The sequence below is a fragment of the Lytechinus pictus genome, chromosome 1 (genome assembly GCF_037042905.1).
Source record: "Lytechinus pictus isolate F3 Inbred chromosome 1, Lp3.0, whole genome shotgun sequence".
NCBI lineage: Eukaryota > Metazoa > Echinodermata > Echinoidea > Temnopleuroida > Toxopneustidae > Lytechinus > Lytechinus pictus.
Genome location: NC_087245.1, coordinates 18,738,816 through 18,759,715, shown reverse-complemented (window position 1 = coordinate 18,759,715; position 20,900 = coordinate 18,738,816). Strand labels below are relative to the sequence as shown.

The 20,900-nt window shown below is 37.3% G+C and overlaps 1 protein-coding gene across 2 annotated transcripts in view; it reads right to left on the bottom strand.

Annotated features, from left to right (window-relative positions):
• LOC129264287 (uncharacterized) overlaps nucleotides 1–19,735 on the bottom strand; it is a 57,034-nt gene extending 37,299 nt beyond the window's left edge. The window contains exons 1-16 of one of the 2 annotated variants that reach the window (XM_064097635.1): nucleotides 19,705–19,735; nucleotides 18,289–18,492; nucleotides 16,777–16,813; nucleotides 15,016–15,176; nucleotides 14,439–14,660; nucleotides 13,160–13,328; nucleotides 11,887–11,939; nucleotides 10,878–10,935; nucleotides 10,055–10,427; nucleotides 9,040–9,220; nucleotides 7,656–8,435; nucleotides 7,006–7,239; nucleotides 4,690–4,984; nucleotides 3,239–3,563; nucleotides 2,094–2,304; nucleotides 504–632 (exon numbers count right to left, since the gene is read on the bottom strand). In XM_064097635.1, coding sequence (XP_063953705.1) covers nucleotides 504–632; nucleotides 2,094–2,304; nucleotides 3,239–3,563; nucleotides 4,690–4,984; nucleotides 7,006–7,239; nucleotides 7,656–8,435; nucleotides 9,040–9,220; nucleotides 10,055–10,427; nucleotides 10,878–10,935; nucleotides 11,887–11,939; nucleotides 13,160–13,328; nucleotides 14,439–14,660; nucleotides 15,016–15,114 — 3,129 coding nt within the window. In that variant the 5' untranslated portion in view covers nucleotides 15,115–15,176; nucleotides 16,777–16,813; nucleotides 18,289–18,492; nucleotides 19,705–19,735. The remainder of the gene's footprint in view (nucleotides 1–503; nucleotides 633–2,093; nucleotides 2,305–3,238; nucleotides 3,564–4,689; nucleotides 4,985–7,005; nucleotides 7,240–7,655; nucleotides 8,436–9,039; nucleotides 9,221–10,054; nucleotides 10,428–10,877; nucleotides 10,936–11,886; nucleotides 11,940–13,159; nucleotides 13,329–14,438; nucleotides 14,661–15,015; nucleotides 15,177–16,776; nucleotides 16,814–18,288; nucleotides 18,493–19,704) is intronic. The other variant, XM_064097640.1, reaches the window with a different exon arrangement.
• Nucleotides 19,736–20,900: the final 1,165 nt, after the last annotated feature.

Sequence of the window (20,900 nt, the reverse complement as noted above, 5' to 3'; positions counted from 1 at the left end):
ATTGAACTTTATAAAAATGTGGTTTTCTTTTTGAAACCCAGATACAGCCCGCCAAATGACTTTTTGGAATCCCCTCTTCAAATTGTTTTTGCTCAGTCATGTGTGAATGAGAAATAATCTAAGTAATTTCAGATGAAAGAGGAGATTCTAAGCTTTACAATGGTAGGTCATTTGTCTATTGTATTTGTGATTAAGTTATGATAAATCATCGATAAATCTCGGTTTCGTTTTTTGTGGGACGCACTGTATTACTAGTATTTTAAGTACTTGCTCTAAGCTCAGTGTCAGAAATATTACAAAGTACTACCTACTGTACAAAAGCCAAATACAGATTACCTGTTACGATGATCAATGTCACTGGAGCTTGTGTCATCATTATCACTTCTCATAAAATGGAAACTAGAGTTCTACAGACTTCATGAGTATTATCATTACTTGCGAATTGCTGACTTCACATATTCTAAGAAATAAACCAAGATAGTTTATGTGTAAGACGGTCTTACCCTAACTGACTGTACTTCAAACTCCCATTGGAATGCAATCTCTTCACCATACTTCCTTTCTTTGACTGGAAGTATTGCCTTCAGGTCCTTAGAACAAATAGTACTGATCCCAGGAATCTCCTCCGTCATCTGTAACAGAAACAATAATATCGAAATTGCTAAAAAAAACACAAAAAACAAAGAGTTTTCTAAATGTTTTTGATCTGGTTATTAGCCTATCAAGAATATCCCCCAAACTATCCAAGTCCATCCCTCCACACACTAGGGCTGTTATCGTTAAGAAAATTCTCTGTCGATATATCAATAAAAATACCTTACCAATGTTGATAACTATCGAATAAAGAACATAATCAATATGCATTTTTTATGCATTATAGCGATGACACAATACTCGCGTTGGTCAAAATTTGTATCTGCCACTGTACCAAAAACGCTTTAAAATCCGCATTCATTGGATGTAAATGATTACAAAACAACGAACATATTTAGCATAAATACATAATCACCTTTCACATTATTAGCATAATTTTAGGGTTGGATGAAGTTTTATCGATAATTTTTGGGCTTTTTGGACATCGTTCTGAGGCAGTCAATGTCTTTCGCCTATCCGCCATTTTGATATCGTGCTGTACATCTTCGAACATAGAGGGCAGCAACACACTGCCGTGTGCTGCCTTCTACGTTGCTACTTCGCTAAAATTGAGCTTGCGCTTCTGAATGTTTTCGATATTCGATATATGATTGAATGGAGTCGAGTGCAGTCACGATTTTTGGATTGTCATGATCATAGCGAAGTGAGATCGTGTTTTGTGGCTAGTAAATATTCATATTTTCTGGAGATTTTGAAACGATTTATGTTGCTGTTCTGTGCATTTTGAGGAAAAAATAGGTTTTCCGTGATTTTCCATTTGAAAAGCCAATTTCGAAAGGCTGTTTCCATGAAATCGCGGAAAATCACCGTCATGTCCCTACATAATAGCGGTATTATGGACAACAATATCGCTAAGTGGCAAAAAAACCGCAACAAGACTAGCGATAAAGAAGTCATTGAAAACAGCCCTAACACACACACACAAACACATTCAACCACCCCCCCCCACAATGAGCTATATATCCTCAAGAAGCTCTTTTGCACCATGAATCGTTGCAATCGCATCACAAAGGAGATTCTCTCAATATAAAGCAAAAATTGTCTACACTTTTGAAGTAAAGTTTAAATTAAAAAATAATAATACACATTCTTTGAACCATGATCATAATCAAGTGTTTCTATTATACTTGTCTACTCATGAAACATAGTTGAAATCACAGCAATGAGGGCAATTCTAGTGATACATAATTTGAGCGAAAAAGATGGACCATATCTGTTTATCATGCCCTCAACGGATAGCACATGTGCCTGCACCAAACTCTGCATGCCATGAACCTCTGTATGCTTGCTTCATTGCAAGCTAATGTACCACCTTAGTGCCAAATCAGCACAGCACATGAAAGACTTGATTACTCAACATTGCTCAAATCTCTTTCCCAACTCATTGCAGCAATCCGTGTCTGTTTTTCATGATTCGAGAACCTGCTACAAGAACCTACCACATCATACTCAGCATTGGAAGACTGGTTGTACTCTGCTAGAAGCTCATCCACAAAGGAGTATAGCTTCTGTTCCTTGGCCTTGGCGATCTTCATCATGCGATACTCATGTCTTTCCTTCCACTCCTCCAGTTCTTCCTGACTATGGGCCTCTGCACAGTCATTGCGCTCCTGCACCACTCCAGAGTAGTCACAGACGTTCCTAAGATTTCTGATTGAGAGACAATATGGAAAAGTATGTCAGGTTTTTTTTTTTTTTTTTTTTGGGGGGTCATTTTCTATCAAAATTGATTTATTAACTTTGTACAGTATGGCGGACAGACGAACCAGGATCTCTAAATGTCTATTTTTGTTGACAATCTGATTTATTTTATTGCTTTCACAATGCATACCAAAGATAAAATGCACTTTTTCCTTTATAAATCCATAATGTTTCTTTGTCAATTGGCATCATGCAGGGGGTTTTGCATTCAGTCTGAGTTTGAAGTGCTTGAAAGTTCTGACCAGTAAAGAGCCTACAAAAGTGATTAAAACTGACTGTGCAGTGTGGATTTAGTCTATAATCAAAGCATTTTTCCTGCTATCCTTGCACCTGCCATCCTCATGTTGTAGCTTCCTTTCAACATTAACCCATTTTGAACACCTGAACTGTCCACTGGTGACATAAGGTGGAGGGTTTCTATATGTAATTCCAGGAGCCTGTTGCATAAAACTTTTTACCTTAGAAAACTCTGGTAAAAAATGAAAACTAAGGTTAGTGTGATTTCTGCCATTGACTTTAACACAGGGCAAAAACTTTGGTAAAAACAACCTGAGTTTTCTCAGGTAAAAAGTTTTATGCAACGGGCCCCTGGTGGGTGTTTCATAAAGCTGTTCGAAGGTTAAGAGCGACTTTAAGAACGACTGGTGATCCTTTCTTATGACGAATGGTATATTCAATAGCGATGGTTTTGCTCGTAAGAAAGGTTCACCAGTCGTTCTTAAAGTCGCTCTTAACTTACGAACAGCTTTATGAAGCAGCCCCCAGGAGTGCTCTGTATCTGACTTGATCCTCAAATTATGTTCCATGGTGTTGGTATATTCATCATTCTTCTACTCTAAATCAACACCTATCAAAACCTTTACTAACACCTATCAACACCTACCTCTGACAAATCTTGAACTGTCCATTAGTGACATTGAGTGGAACGCTTCTGTACTTCCAGGAGCGTTCTGTATCTGACTTGATATTCCGCTTGTGTTCCATGGTGTTTGTGTGTTCGTCGTAATTCTGCTTGGTACGGAATGGTTTATCACAATATGAACATAGGTAGTGGCTTGACATCATCTGTTGGGGGAAACTAGATGGCTTGGCTGGGCCTGCTGATGCTGCTGCTGCAGCGGCTCCACCATCTCCTCCAGCATTGGGTACGCTCTTATTGCCTGCAGCAGCCTGCTTCTGGATTGCAATCACTTCATCTATGGATTTCGCTAAGGAGCAGTAATATTGGTAATAAACAAAAATGTTATACAAGGAATTATTTCTTATATCGAGAACCAGTAGCATGTTTTTTTTTTAAATCTATCAAAAAAAAAAGTTTGATAAGTTCAGAATCCATGAAATAGGGACAGACAATAAGAAAAAATTTATTTCTTCACAAATTAGGGATTCATTCTTCAGGGATGCCAGTGGCAAATTGTCCAGAGCCCAGAAAATTTCTCAGAAGGTAAGTTATGTGCGCAAGGTCTCTTCCGGTCGGGGTCCAGGATTCCCCAAGCTCTAGGGTTCTAAATGGTCTCTGATTCAATCTGAGCCTATTTCAGGTATCATTTGTCCCAAAATTTAGCTCACGTTTGAATAACATAATATATAAGCAATAATGATGTCTTGATGAAGTTTACTACATGCCCGTAATTTGACATGTGCCTCCATTCCACATGGCATACTCATTTATCTGTTTCTACAGCACAGGCAATCACCACAGTGCACAACACACATTAAACACTTTATCATATACACAGGTACTACATGTATCATTCTCCCCATGAAAGTCCCGATTTCAGGTCCAAAATCTCCTTTTAAAAGTCTAATTTTCCTTTCATAAATGCGGAATCTTTGCCATATTTCCAGAGCATGCGGCAGCTTGGCTCAAATCTAAAAAGCAAGGTCGTCAAAAAATGCGCTAAAAATGAAGAAATCTGTGGTTTGTTCCGAGTTCACAAGCGCTCTCGTAAACTTACTATAGTATTTTCAAAATGACCAATCAAAAAAGAAAAAGGTCTACCGCATTGAATTTGCACAGAAATCAAGTTGAAGGCAAGCTAACGGCAGACATGGGGTCTAAGCGTAATGCGGGAGCAAAAGGCCGCTGCAACTTCCGGGTTGCATATTGTATGGTATGCGGTGCTCTCTGAACAGCCATGCCTGGCTGGTGACTGTTCTATCAGGCCTGAGAAAACTTGACCAGCCAGTCAAAAAAATGAAAAAAGCCAGAATTCTGGCTATAGCCAGAACTCTGGCATCCCTGATTCCCGTTTCTTTCAGCTACCGCTTTATCAATTGATAGTTTGCACGTCTGGTGCTTTGATCTCCCTCCCATTCCATGAGGATCATTACCTTTGGCCTTAACCTGGTATATCCATAGCAAACGCTCTTCAGGCGAATGAGGGTACATGCATTGGTTGTTGTGAATCACACTGTACTGGCACTTGTCTCCCTTCCTGCAGACAACTGGCTCCACTTCAGGACGGAGACGGGGGTGCCTGCCTTGGATCCGTAGCCATCTGCCACTGGACTCCAAGAAGTAGATAGGGTTCTTGCCCCATGGATGACCCTTGGGACATTGGTTGCGCTTTCGAGGGTTCTGCTCGACTACCTGCTTGGTCTTGGTGAAACAGAGCCCACATGCCAACTGTGTAGGAGAAGATAATGAGTTATACAGCCATCAAATATCCCACAGAAACTTTAAATGTGAAGGAGGGTTATGTTATAAACAATGCAAAGCTCATAGAAAGGAGACGGAGATTGAGAGGTTGAAGGTCATAAGGGGAAATGTTAATGAAACTTAATAGAGGTAAAACGGAAGCTGAAAGTGGAAATACAATTGTAGGATAGAGGAATATCATTTGCAAGCTTTCAAATGATATCTAGGAAGAATGTTATGAACAAGAGGAATGCCTCTGGCAGTCTCGCCTGCATTACATGAATCAATATAGCAGCAGTGCTGATTTTGAAAACGACTATAGAATAATCATTCACAAAAAAACCCACCATTCATATGATGAAAAAATACTATGATCAGTGACACTTGATTACCCGTATGTTCCCATTTCATGATCTATATCCATAAACTTTCAAAGTTCTGATAGCAATTCCACAAATACCCCCAACACAGACAAAGTTCATTGACCTTGGTCATGTGACCTAAAACTCACGCAGGATGTTCACTGATGCTTGATTATTTTTATGTCCAAGTTTCAAAAAGTAGATCTATACACTTTTAGAGTTAGGATATTTAAAAATTTAAACCTTGGTTAAGATTTCCTTTTGATTCCCCCAACATAATCTACGTTTTTTTTATCCTAAATGACCTTTGACCTTGGTCATGTCACCTGAAACTCACAAAAGATGTTCAGTGATACTTGATTACTATTAGGTTTAAGTTTCATGAACCAGAACCATAAACTTTCAAAGTTATGATGGAAATAAACAAATACCCCCAAAATGGCCAAAGTTTGTTGACCCTAAATGACCTTTGACCTTGGTCATGTGACCTGAAACTCAGGCACAATTTTCAGTAATACTTGATTACCCTTATGTCCAAGTTTTATGAACAAGGTCCATATACTTTCTCTAAGTAATAATGGCATTTCAAAAACTTAACCTTTGGCTAAGTTGTTGATTCCCCCAAGGTCTAAGTTCATTGACCCTACATGACCTTGGTCATGTGACCTCAAACTCTGGCAGGATGTTCAGTAATACTTGATAACCATTATGTCCAAGTTTCACGAACAAGGCCATTTACTTTTCAAGTCATGACATTTCAAAATCTTAAACTTTGGTTAAGGTTTGATGTTGACGCCGCCGCCGTTGGAAAAGCGGCGCCTATAATAGTCTCGCTCTACTATGCGGCGAGACAAAAATGGTCTACTGCAGAGGATTGTGCTTCAAACGCCTTTACATTCTTGACATTAAAAAAAATAACTGTTTCTATGGTCAGACAAACCACTTTTGTGTAGTCCAATTATACCGAACTTTTATCTTTGTAACTGTTAGTGAGGATTGTCAAGTACAATAGTTCTACTTGCCAGGATTGGTAACAAGGTCTGCAAAGCATCTAAGATAATTATATTTGTAAGCCTTTATGAAAGGTTTGGATCGCAGATGATTATAGAAGATATCAGGGCCCCATCTTACAAAGAATTATGATTGATCCAATCAATCGTAACTCTATGGAAATCCATCAGTGTCATAATTTTTCTACAGGAAATTTGCAAAATGTTCTTTAAAAACAAAGGAGAACACACCAAATTGTCAAGTAATCAATGAATTTATGGATATACATTCATATGTAGAGAAAATTTTGAGCTAACATGCATTTTTTATGTTGACTTTGCTGGCTTTCCATACTTGCGATTGATCGGATCAATCACAACTCTTTGTTAGACAGGCCCCTGAACCCTACACTATGTTGACTCAACAAAGGCTTAGAACTGTGACAAGGTATTGCATCTACGTACCAGGGACCCATTTCATACAGAACTTATGAGGATAATAACTTTACCATCATATTAACTATCATGGAAACAGCACTCAGATACCAGTCGAAATGTAGGTTTCCATAGTCGTTAAACATGGCACCTTTACACTTCAATGCTATTATTGTGAATATACTTGAAAGTCTCCAAATCCTAATGATTCTTGAGTACGAACCTTGATCTTATAATGGAAGATTAATCTTTGAGGCTGTTGTAGAGTTGGAGCTGCTTGTTGCTGCATAAATGGAGCAGTAGCTGGAGTTGGAGCTGAAGCGTGAGTGGGAGCAGGTTTGCTCGGGGCTGGGCGAGCTTGAACAGGAGGACCATAGATCAACTCATGGCTGACACGTACAAGCATCTCACGGTCCAATGGCTGATAAGCTTCATATAACCAGAGGCAAGTTTCAATCTGTAAAAAATAATTACAATATCTGGGCATCATTTCCACTGTAACCCGAGGTCGTCAAGGTATTAGGTGCCCATCTCAACTGCCTTGCTTGCCCTTAAGTTCCCCTATTATTGACATTGGCTCCAAGGAGATTTTTCTGCTATTATGTACCTTACAAAATATGACTACATTAAATGTCAAAATTGCCGACAGTTCATGCATAGAATTATAAAAAATCATTACATGACACTTTTACGTGTATACCAGGAAAATTCACTACAGTTCTCCCAGGAATATTTATTCATTTGCTAATTCTTTGATATATCTTGATAAAACACTTAATTTCACTTGAATTCTTTTCCACCTTCTCTAAGAATCTTCAGGGACTGAGAACAATCGTGTAAAAAAGAGATGTACGAATTGTGGTTTATAAGTACCTCGTTGTGGGCAAAGCTGCACTTGGGACCTATAGGGCACCCATAAGTCTTATCACGATGCCAGCAGAGGAAAGCCTTGGGTGGAATTCCGTTGGGGCGCTTTCGAATCTTCCAATAGCGATCCCTGCCACCCTGGCACAGACGGTGTACAAGGCATCGATTAGGACCATTCCATTTGTGCCTCTTTTCCCCTGTACATATGTCTGGGTTTGAACTGTTCTGGACGCTGAGGACCTGAGGAGCATCATCGAAGCAAAGCCTACACAGGTAGAGAAACTGACCTCCAAGGTTTTTGATGAGGATTGTGAGCTTTTCCCTCACCTGCGGATCAAGGACCCTACTGGCCAAAGGTGGCGGAGGTCCTTGGGATGGCTGCGGGGAAGGAGTTGGCAGCAATGGGGGCGCTGTCCGGATTACAGCAGGTGGCTGTTGGAACCCATTCTGGCTCAGCAATGTAGCATGAGGGTATGCTCCCGGGGCTTGTGCACCTTTCTGGGCAGATGGATACGCCCCAGGAGGTGGAGCACTGCCCTTAGTCCCAGGTGGGACTGCTCCTGCAGGAGTAGGGGCCTTGTTTGGATATGCTCCTGGGGCCTGTGGGGCTTGACTGGTAGCCTTGCTTTTGGCAATGGCCTGTTGTTTCATTTCAAAGATATCTTTATTGAGCTCATAACGCAACCAGGTTACGATCTCCCTTCCATTGAAGCGACCATTCCTGTCTGCTTCCCATACTTCCATCTCTTCATTGCTATGAGGAAACCAACAGCTTACTGAACTTATCTGAAATTGAATAAAGTATTTCAAAATCAATTTTTTTTTCTGACAGTAATTACACGTCACATCAAATAACCTCCACAGTACAAGATACAAGACTCTCTACCCTACTGTTGTACATAATACCTAGCATTTCTATCCTCATATTAAAGGAATGCAAAAAATCCTGACTTTGGACGATAGCAAAGTAATCCACCAAGGTCTTGGTTAACATATTTAGATGAACAGTAGATCATGATGAAATCCCCCTATATATTTCAGAAGCAAATTTTGAAAGGGATAATTTAAACACCTGAAATTAGCTCCAGCTGGCTCTGCACAATCTAATACTCCAATATACAATCCTGTTTAAAATGACTATTATCAGACATCACAATTAAAAACATACGATAACAGTAATTTGTCACAAAAATGTGACAAAAAGTGGATGATTGAACGATCCTCTGAAAATCTAGCTTTAAAGTATCAATTCATGAAAGAACCTCCCAGATATTTTCATAGATTTTTTTATTCATCTAAGCTCGTTTAATACAAAGATTTCAGAAGTTAACACTTGATTGTGACAATCACAAAGAAATTCCTTGAAGGAACGTTCATTGGAAATTCGTACCTTGCATGGTATTCCTGCTGCAAACTGTTGACAGAGGGCATATCTGCCCTTGAAGTCTTGCTTAACACGAGGGCGGATACGACCGTAGACTTCTCTCAGTCCATTCTTGGGAGGTACACGAAGGAGGCAGACCAGCATGCCACCTTTACAGGCAGGCTTGTGACCGGGATTCCTGTTCAATCTAGAAATCAAAAGAAAAAAATCAACAACAATATTTGGGTCTCAATCAAAGTGGTGTTAATTCACAAAGTGGGACTTCTATTTCCCGTATCGAAGTTTGTAAATTTATCACAAAAGGGTCTAAATAATATGTGTTATGATGCAAACTGGATAGCCCATAAAAAAAAACCTACAACCACCTATGTGAAAGTACATTCAACAAATTAATCGATCTGTCAGATGGATAAAAAGTAGCAATTGCTTTTTCGAGCCTTTTGCTTGATTCCGTATGCATAAAAATGAGCGAGAAAATACTTTTGCTAGTAAGTTCAAGCAATCACTAACTGACTGCTAGCATTTCCTTGACGATAAAGCTATTGCTAAAAGGCATATGCATAAAGCGAACATTTCGCTTGTACGTTTAAGCACTTGCTTGGGTTTTTTCAAGCTCCGTCAGAGCAGCATGAGCTTTTGCTTGATCAGGGTGTTCGCGTTTTTAATCATGTTTATGCACCAGAGAAAATACCCAAGGTGTACCGTAGCCTACATGTACATATTTTCTTCTTAATAAATGCAAATTAAATGTCAAATATATAAATTTATCAAAAAGAAACAAGTCAGTTTGATAACCCGTCTGAGGAAAAGATGTTTTAGGAAAGAAGCGGTGATTTGCACTGCCACACCTTTGCGTTCAAGTCCCGCCTTTTCTGTGAGTCGTGTTCGCACCAGCGTGACGTCACTATCGTTCAAACTGCTAGCAATTGTAAAGCATGATCTTTTGCTTGGCTAGCTATTGCCTGTGCTTGAAGCAATTGCTTGGCAGCAATTGCTACTTTTTATGCATCTGACCCAGTACCTGAAAGAGTAGATCCCAAACTGATTAGGCACTGGCGTAAAGCAGATTTCACAAGCGAGTCTAAACTCATGACCGGCCAACCACTGGCGTGATTCTGCAGATATAGTTGGTGGAGGGGGGCAGGTGGCAAAGGTGGTTAGGCTTTGAGATTTGGGAACCTGAGGGGATGCCTTTGGGACAGCTCCATTGATGGGGGATGACCGCTGCTGACCATTCATTACCGGCCGCTGCCCATTCATTACCGGCCGCTGCCCATTCATTACCGGCCGCTGCCCATTCACAGCCGGCCGCTGACCATTCATAGCTGCCCGCTGCATATTTGGCTGTGGGGTCTGAGGGTGTTCGCCTATTTTCTGAGGAGGTTTGTGTTTATCTGTGTAAAGATATAAAACAATTTGTATTCATTAAAGTTGATTATTTTGTTCATAGGTCATTGATTGTTAGATCCTTTTACATAGTATAAAAATCATGAAATAGTTTTTTTTTTTGTAAGTACATGTAATAACAAAAGTTTAAGTCTCTTTGAAAATTAAATTCTTAAAAGCATAAAATTATTCATACATTGTACGTGCTATGGTACTTTTTGTTTTTAGCGCCTCTAAATATCCATTATTATCCCATTTAAATTTTGACAATGTCAAACGTAAGACATGAATTATTTCAGATTTAATAAATAAAATGCCTGAACCATCTGGATTCATTCCAAATGGTTTTGTTTCACTTATTTCTTCAACTCATCATTGCCTTTTTTCTCTATAGGATCATTTGTTGTATATACTATAGATCTGCCACACCATTTTTAATTTCCTTGAAGAAAACTTACACTTAGGTGTCCGATAGCCCAGGTCAACATCCAGATCAGACAGACCTTCATGATTCTTCTTGGATTTTTAATTAGAAAACAAAATAAAAAGAAAAAGGATTAAGAAAAAAAGGGAAAAACGAGGACCAGAAGTAAAAACTTTACGAAAGTGGAAATACGAACTTGGTAATAACATGCTCAGAAAATATGACTGATGAAACAATATGTTGGATTAATGTAACCACATTTCTGGCTTTCACCCAGTAAATCGGCTCGCAAATTGATTGATCTGAAAGTCAGAAAAAAAAATCTTCAAAATATGAAATAATGTATTCTTCAAAGTTATAATGAACAAATGTTTTATTCATTTATTTTTTGCCAAATTGTTTAAAACAGTTTTTTGCTTACAGGAGACAAACAGTTTACCAAAGTGATTATCCCCTTGATAAAATTGTTTTTATGTTTCGTTTTTTTTCCAATATCACACATGGAATCCAGGGGAAAAAAGCAAATTATTGACCAAAATTTTAAAATTAAATGCAAGGATTGAGAAAAAAATATGATCTCAATTTGTTTTTCAGCACATATATAAATGAATTCCTCTGTTCTACAAGGGGCCTGTTGCATAAAACTTTTGTGATAAAAAAAACACCTGTCAAATAAACAAAAACAAAATTATGCCATTGACAATAACACAGTGAAAAACTCTGGCCAAAAAATTGCAAGAGTTTTTCTTTCATGTAACAGGACCAAGGTAACAAGAAATCAATCTTTTTATCAATTTAGAGAAAAATGTGTTTCTAAACATATTTTGTACAATAATCTATAACAAATGACATTGAGTGATTAATTTTCTTATAAATGCTCTTACAACCAAGGTTAAAATTTTCTGTTAGAAGAGAGGTCCCTATGTAAATTATAATCTGCTATTCAATTTTCATCAAAAGTGGATCAATTTCCTTTTGAAACCAAGTCTTTCATGAAATAAAAGCAAGGTACAAGAGAGGAGAGGGGTGGGGTAAAGACTTACATGGGACTTTGATGCAGGAGGAGAAACGCCAAAGTCATCAAGTCCAGCAATGCCTGCTCGTGAACAAGAATAACAAAGCAGGACCCATCTCAATATCTAATCTCGTAACAAAAAAATGCATCTGATAGATAGAATAATCAGGACTTTTTACCCCCCAAAATACCTGAATTCTGTTATGCAATTTTTTTTTCAGTGAAACAATACCCATAGGTTTCTATTAAATTCACGTTCTCAGAGAGTTCCATGTTGTAATATTGTAAAATTGTTGTAATATCAACCCAGAAAGTTCAAACAAATCACAGAGTAACACTGAAAATCATCAACACAAGTAAGCACTTGATGGGCACTTTAATCATACCTACATGTATGAGTAAAGAATAATTTGGTACATTTTATCAATCTATACATACACAGACACTTGATAGTCATTTTGTTGGATTCTTTCAGGATTCAGTTGTTGTTTACAAGTGAAAATAACAATAATAAGACTTATCTTTTTTTTCACAATGGCCCTTATTCTTAACTTATGTTAGTCATGGTGTACTGAATGTCTGTGCTATAAACCCTTGGGAAGCCAGAGATGGCAATAAAATTTGTTTCTAATGTTTACTGAGATCCTTTTGAATGCTTAAAGGACAAGTCCACCCCGACAAAAAGTTGATTTGAATAAAAAGAGAAAAATCCCACAAAAATAACACTGAAATTTCATCCAAATCGGATGTAAAATAAGAAAGATATGACATTTTAAAGTTTTGCTTAATTTCACAAAACAGTTATATGCACATCCTGGTCAGTATGCAAATGAGGAGACTGATAAGTGTCATCCACTCACTATTTCTTTTGTATTTTATTATATGAAAAAAGGGAAATTCTAATTTTCTCCTCATGGTCAAGTGAAACAACAATTAATTCCTTCATGAACAAGTGGAATTAGCATTGTTTGATACAACATGATAGAGTCAAGTTGGTTTTTATTGTCAAATCTGTAAATGTCAAATGAAATATTGTATAATTCAAACAATAGAAAACAAAATAGTGAGGGACATGATCAATCGTTTCATTTGCATGTTACTGAGTTGGGCATATCACTGTTTTGTGAAAAATAAGCGAAACTTAAAAATGTTATAACTTTCTTAATTTACATCCGATTTTGATGAAATTTTCAGTGTTATGCTAGTTTGATTTTTTTCTGTTTATTCAAATAAACATTTTTCTGGGGTGGACTTGACCTATAAGTTACACCAGAATTCAGAGTACAGGCCAACAAGTTTACCTCTTTCAGGAGTACCACCTGGTGATGAAGTGGTAGAGCCACTGGTATTCATCTCTGAATCAGTTTCATCCTCTTCCTCCTCATCATCATCATCTTGCTCTGAGTAGGTGACCTCCACATCTTTCCTAGGTCTGTTCTGTCTCCTAGAGCGACCTTTCTTCTTTCCTTTCTGAAAGAGGAACAATAAGAAACAGGCATGTACCTTTGTTTAATTAAATAATGTACATGAACAAAATTATATTAATTCCAGTAATCTATGGTTACGATAACATACATACATGTAGGCCCTCCCCCCTCCACTCCTCCCCAGAGAAATAACACTTTACTTAAACTTCACATTATAATCTATGGGCTATTTCTCAAACTCCCCACTCATATTCAAAATGCCACCTCTGTTAAAATATTCAAATCCTTTATACTCAAAACTCATCTTTTTTCTTTACAAGTATATTTATTTTTCATTAATTGATGCATTGTTTATATTAGTAAGTCAGCCAACCTGTGCACTTTTAAACATACGTATAAAGCGCCGTTTATATGTGTTTATTATCATTAAATATAACCGTCCTTCAAGTTTCAGACTTCTTTCTTATAAGCAATCAATTCAGGCACAGATTCAAAGAAACAGGTGGATGTACCCTTACCCCCGCTACTTGTAGTTCCTTTTTACTTGTAATTTTTTACAATCACTTCCTATTTTGAGTATGAAAGAACTATTTTTTTTTCTTTTGCTTGTCAGAAAATAAACAAACCCCTTTGTTTATGAATTGGATCTGCCCATGTCAATTCACAGTATATAATTAGATTAGGGAAGTATGATGGTGGTCCCCAAGTCTGCGCACCTAGCAATTTGAGTTAAGATTTAACATGAATTTCTTTTTATTTCACAAAATCTTTCAGTTAATAATGTTCCTTATCAGTAAGTGTACCATTACATGTATCTCATACGAATTTGAAAGAAATAGGATTTTCTTGAAAAAAACTTTGGGCAGTCAGTTTCAGATTGAAAAAAAAATGGTACCCCATGTCTGCGCACCCATTCACTTTGAACACGATTCGGGTATTTTGATGAGAAAGGCTGCATTTTGAGGCTGTCACACGAAACGTCCAAAATTCATTATTTTGAGTAGGATTTTCTAATGAATATCTGTCTATGTATTGCATGTGTCTTTGTTCGTTGCGTATCTTTTTACTAGAATCGCGCAGATACGCGTGTGCGCAGACAAGGGGGACTGTGCAGACTTGGGGGGAACTTGCCATAAAATCAAAATTAACTCACAGGTGGTTTCTGAGGCTGCTGTTGTTTTGGGATAGCATTCTTGGGCAACCAGCCCTTGTCTACAGTATGCGTCTCTTGGGATACATCTGGTGTAGCGGCCCTGGGCTGGTTGCTAACCCGACTAGCCCAAGATCCAGTCTGGGGTTTGACTTCTGGCTTAGGTCCCAAGATGTCCTCCAGTCTTTTACTCAGGCGATCGATGTGACTTTTATCCCATTGGAACTGCAGAGAAACGATGAGGAATCTTCGTTTGGAATACAATTCAGCAGTTGGCATCTATTCAAGTCAGAGACTGAATGACTTTTTGCTATAACACAAGTTTACCATTGGCTCTCGCCTGCATATACCAGTACACTTATGGGGCTCAGTCTCAAATGGGTTAATATACAAGAAAAATACGCAGAACCTCTTGCACCGCCCCAAACCATATTGGATTTCTACGACAAATCAGAATTCAAAAGATGCACAAATGAGAATTACAAAAAGCACTGCAGAGCTATGAAAAACTGCTACAAAATCAATTCAAATTATTCTAAAATAAATATCTTATTTCTTCCCCATTATTCTATCAACTTACAGGTTTTTCTGATAATTTTTCAATATCCCTCCGCACTTTTTCCATCTTTCCTCGTAGGGGAAACGACATGCCAGAACGCTGGAATTCGTTGATCGACATCTCGCCCTCTGCCAAAGTTCTGATTTCTAGGGCATGGCGATTGTCTAGAGTACTCTCCAAAACTATACAAAAAAAATTTTGAAACAAAGACAAGATTGTTACTTACACCATTCAAATATTTATGACAATGATCAATTTCTTATTCTCACTTCTGGTATGACCGTGTTCATCAAACGGTGTGTTTCTACAGAGAATTGTTAAAAATGGTTTATCTTTTCTGGACTCGAAAAACCGTATCACCCTTAAACCGATTTGTTTCTACAGAGCAAATAATCCGATTGAACCATCTTTGATATAACTGTAAAACTGTTCTCTTTCTTGAAAAAGGTATACATATCTAAAAAAGAGTTACATGTAATTCAAATTGCAGTTCTAGCTCAGGCAAAAAAGTTTTTGAGATGTCCATTTCAGTTGCCATTACACAAGCTGTTTGTGAAGTCATGCATAAATTTTCAAACAGCTTTGAGATACCCCTTGCAATCACTTGCAAAAAAAAAACCCTGAAAAACAAGATACATTAAGAACAACGAAAGACAAAATTTCTTATATCTTTTTAAAAAAATTGTTGTTTCATCTTGACTTTATTCAAGTTCAAGACATTTATAATGTAGCAAACAATGGAACCAAGTTCTTTTCATGTATGCATAAAAAGACCAGGATCCTATTCCCATAACACAAAGGTTAGCACTTAGCAATTAATCGTATGTTTGATTTTCATAATTAAATTGTAGTCAACAACGTACATGTACACTGTACATTGTAGTTTAATAATGCAATTGATCGTAAAAAAGTTGTACGACGATTGCTAAGCTTTGTGTTACCGGCCCCTGGTCCATCGTTTCATGCCAAACGAATGGCAGGTCAAAGTATTTACATGGGTAACAAAACAAAATATTTAGAAATTGTAGTAACACATACCAGTATACATTATAATTATGTGGAATAATATAAATACAGGAGATTAATCAACTAAAGCTGCTTGTTCCATCATATTGAAACAAACTGAATAAAAATTTTGTAAATTAGACAAGTAAGCATAATGGGATATACACAATGAATGAATTTGCATTCAATTTGAAATGTATAGAGGATATAATGGGAGGTATTATATACAACAGCGACAATGTTGGTCATCCAGCTCCTTCTGTGATATCTTAATTATTATATTTTAGTATAATACAGACACGATCAATACATAATTTTGTGTGTTCAGATCAAGGTGTAACTAGTAACAATAAAAATTACATCTCTTGAAAGTACAGAAATCCAATTACCGGTATACTAGCTTGATCAGGTTTCTATTAAAGACAATTCATCACTGAACACGATAACTCTAAAAATTTTGCACAAAAGTTCTGCAACTGGTTTACTTTCAACTTGCTAATCAAATAAGACACAATGATGAATAAAAAATGAAAGAAACATGAACATTAAAAATCTAAGCATTCATTCCTGTTTCATTATCAGTCAATTGGGATTGACAGAGAACCACATGACATTTTGCACTACTACTAGTATTTTAGAACTTGTGTATTGAAGCACAACCATCGGATCGTTGGAATGCTGATAAGCTGTACTTTTAATACTCTATATTTTTTCATGAATGATTATTATATACTGATTTCCTTTTCAAATACAGTAAGGATATAACATCATACATACCTCTAGTGGCATCCTTGAAAGCTACATCAAATGCACCCTAAATAAGGAGAAGAAAAATATAAACAAAGTAGTCATAAAATTTTGTTTTCTCCTACAATATTCTTTTCATATCTATAGCAAGTTTGATCTTGTCTGTTCTGGGTTTTCCCCCTAAATTTGTTCCAAAACACAGTAGTTTTCGTACAATTACAGGAGACGGAATTTTGCAAAGTCATTAAAATTCAAATCCACACAATTTGCAAAAGGATGGCAAAGCTACCATAGTTATTACTTTTGTGCAATGGGAAAGATTCTCTAATGTTTCAGAGATATTGAAATAATGGGAAAATCCAAACCCTAATAGTTTTTCTTAAAGAAAAAAATCAGAGAAGCAGATAGGTGGAAGTTACTGGACACTTAATATGAAAGTAATGATTTTTTTTTTCAAAAGTGGTGAGAATCTGTAATCACAGCACCTATAACTCCAAACTGACTGCAAAGGTGATGTCAACATGGTGTAAGTTATGGTCTACTGTTCTATTCTATTTGCTCCAATACACACATTTACTAAAATGTAAACTTTAAAAAATACTTTTTACTCAGAGCACTTTTCTTTCCTGAAAACATAAAATGCCTATGTTAAATTTGATTATTACCTTGGAATGGGGGAGGGGGCAGGGGGTAGGAGGAGGGGGAAGACTAGTCTCTTATGCCTATTACAACCTTCTCAATTTGAGACTTACACACTCTTAGTGATAAAAAAAAAACCACACAACTATTTATTTCTTGTATGATTTATTTCATACTTTCAACAATCTGTTTTTCTTATTTTGTTGCTTCAATCAAGCAATCAATTATATTGCCAATATTGCAATAATGACTAGAATAAACATACATAATTTTCATACAGATGAGTGGTCTATATCTTGTATGGTTCATTGTCCCTTCTATATTTCCTGAAAACCTACCAATTATTCATCTATCTATGTCTTAGGAGGCACACAGAATATGAACTTTGAATGCTGGGAATTCCCACTGCATGGATTCTGGGGATTCCCACTAATTGAATACCAATAAAGTTTGATGACCTTTTGCCTTTAAATTTCACCTCGAGTGCCTAATGCATCTGTTGCCTGTAGTTCTAACAGCTGTGCTCCATTTTTTTTCATCAAAGTAAAGCCCACCTTGGAAATACAAATTTTCAAGGGTACTATCACCCATCCCTTATAAAGCCATCACAAATAATGATATATTTTTATATCATTTTGCGTACTTTTTCTGTGAATGATTTGATGATAATAATAATAATCCGCTTTTATATAGCGCTTAATACATCGGAACGTGTCAAACGCGTTACAGATATATTATTACCCCGGTCATCGGATTCAATCAGTCATTCCCGTACACAAGGTGTGCACATCCTCCACTCCCTGGGGAGTATTCCATATACTTGATATGGTCTAAGGCATGGTGTAGCAGAACGTATTCGGTGAGGAGGCACCTAAAGACATGCCAGGGGGCCTACCAACCTACCAGCTTAAGACCGCAAGCTGCCCGAAGGAGAAGGGTGTTCTCTTCCCTCTGGTTGTCATCACGCTTGTGGTATCCTGCCCTCTTGATGCAATCAAAGAGAATGAGAGACTGGGTGAGGTAGTCACCGGCATCAACCCATCTCTTCTCATCCAGGAAAGAATAGCTAAGCTTCTGGAGATCATCGATGACGCCTCGGAAGAAATGCTAGTTGGGAAGAACAGTTATGAAAAAAAAAAAATCCATGAAAATCTATATTTTTTTGTTCGAAATAGAAATCTGAGAATAAAAATATTCACAAAATTCATTTTGCCCAATTGATTGTGGGCCCAGGAGCCACTGTTCAGTGCCTGATCAATGAGGCTCTATCCCTTAAATGTTCAATGCCAAACAGGGCAGCAGCAACTCCCATCTTTTGGTCTGATGCGGCAGGGGTTTGAACTCCCGACCTCCCGGTTGTGAGATAGATGCTCTACCAACTGAGCCAACACAAAGGTTACCGGCTGATGATCAATATTGGCAGTAAATATGCTTGTTACATCATGTATCTTTATCTATTGGATTCCCGGTCTTTAGATCAGCTAGCCCACAAGGAAAGGTATCTTTGACACTCTGTTTTCCATTAATGTCCTTTGTTAACAATTTCTCTTTTACCGGTATATCTGAACCCAAATTTGATTTGACAAATATCTGATGATTGCATGTTATTTTAAGTGGTGGTGGTGGTGGGGGGGGGGGGGGGTCACAAATACCCCAATAATGCCAGTCCTATTTATCTCAGTCATCCAGCCATTCCCCTCCTACTCATCCAGACCCCCTTCTAAAACATACAAAATACAAGCTCAGAAGTATGTATGTTGACTATTATGAAGAATAAAAACACACAAGCTACATGTACATGTAATGGGACAAACATTGTGCTACAGATAGAACATTTACCCAGAAATCTGATATCAAAGAAATTTATTTTATACAAAAATATAAAGCCATTCCTCTCCCCTAACCCCATCTACCTTAAATAACATATATATGCAATTCAGCCTTTAAATTAATAAAATCATGATAAATTTACCACCTGCATTCCAGTCTTGACTATTCATACATCTTGAACTAACTAAATATTTATTTCAATTAAAAGCTCGAGGTACAAAGTCCCCATCATTTCCTTTATTTATTATTTTATTTTAATCTCCATATTTGGTTCATTGTTGACTAGTTTCTTTAAATTGGCTTGGGACTCTAAAAAGGAAATGTTATTCTGTATGACATCTAACCACATTAGGAAACGTTTCGCGCAATGGCAATGTGCAATAACATTGAGTATAACCCGCCCTATATGTAGACAGACACAATCAAATGTTTCTGACATTCAGGGATAGACACCCACATAGAGGAAGGGAATGAGTCATAAACAATTACCTCTGGTAGGGTGTGTAGAACATAGTCGGGTGAATTCCTAGAGTGAAACAAAGACATAAAAAACAATCAATATTTTATCAACCGTTAAGCTTTAACATATTTTTCCTCACTTTTCACTGTCATGCTCCATTTAATAAAATAAAATGTTGGTTCATTTTCGCAAGGGCTTAAATATTGATTATTTTGAAGGCAACTATCAAAAATTTTCATTAGGAATGAGTTGTAACTATAACCTCTGGTAGGGTGTGCGGAAAATGTCATGCTCCATTTAATTTGGAACATAAACTGTGGGGGTGCGTTATTCACCAGGACTTAAATTTTGATATTTTGAACGCAAAGTCACTCGTTTGTGCCTTGACAATAACATTACAGCATAAATTTGACAAGTATAAAATGGGTTGCTCAATATCCAAGACCTGAGATTTGACGAGTGGATACCATGCGCGACCAAAAAAACCACGTAAAATGGATGTCTTTTTCAAGATAGGGCACGTTACGTACGTAACGTGATAAGGGTGTCAAAAACACAAAAATAATGAAAAAAGGGTATCTATTTCGCGAGGAAAGCTACGTGTTTAGGGTCAAATTTGCAGGGAAGATAAAACAAAATTAAAATGTTTATAAAGGATGTCCTTTTTGCCCCAACACACCGTGTTTAGAGTCTGATTTGCGCGAGGTGTGCCGTACTAAACCAAATGGTGTGTAAAGCCTAAAGGTAAACAGACGACCGACGGACCCGTGACATAACAATAAAATATTGCTGTACTTATACTTGCCAAGAGTATTGTTTTGTTTCCAATACTTGTTAAGGGTAGGGTTTGAGACGCCAATACTTGTTTAGGGGTGCATTTTCAGAATATGGAATATATGTGTTTAGGGTGCTTTTCGAGACCCCATGGTCGCGCATGGTATCCACTCGTCAATGGAAGTGGCCCCCCCCCCCCCCGGGTGTGACAATAACTCCTGCTTTTAATTTATCTGAATAAATGGTTATGATTACAAGTGTGATCCTTTTTTGTTCAGGATACTGTTGAAAAAAAAAATGTGAATGACAACTAAGTTTGAAATTGGTGTTTATTTGGGGCTTAATGTGCAGAATTTCTGTGTGTAATTGTTACCAGGGCAATGACAGAAGACAACCTTTTTTTGGGGGGGGGGGGGCTTACTTCTTTTTACATGTAAAAGAAAAAAAATTA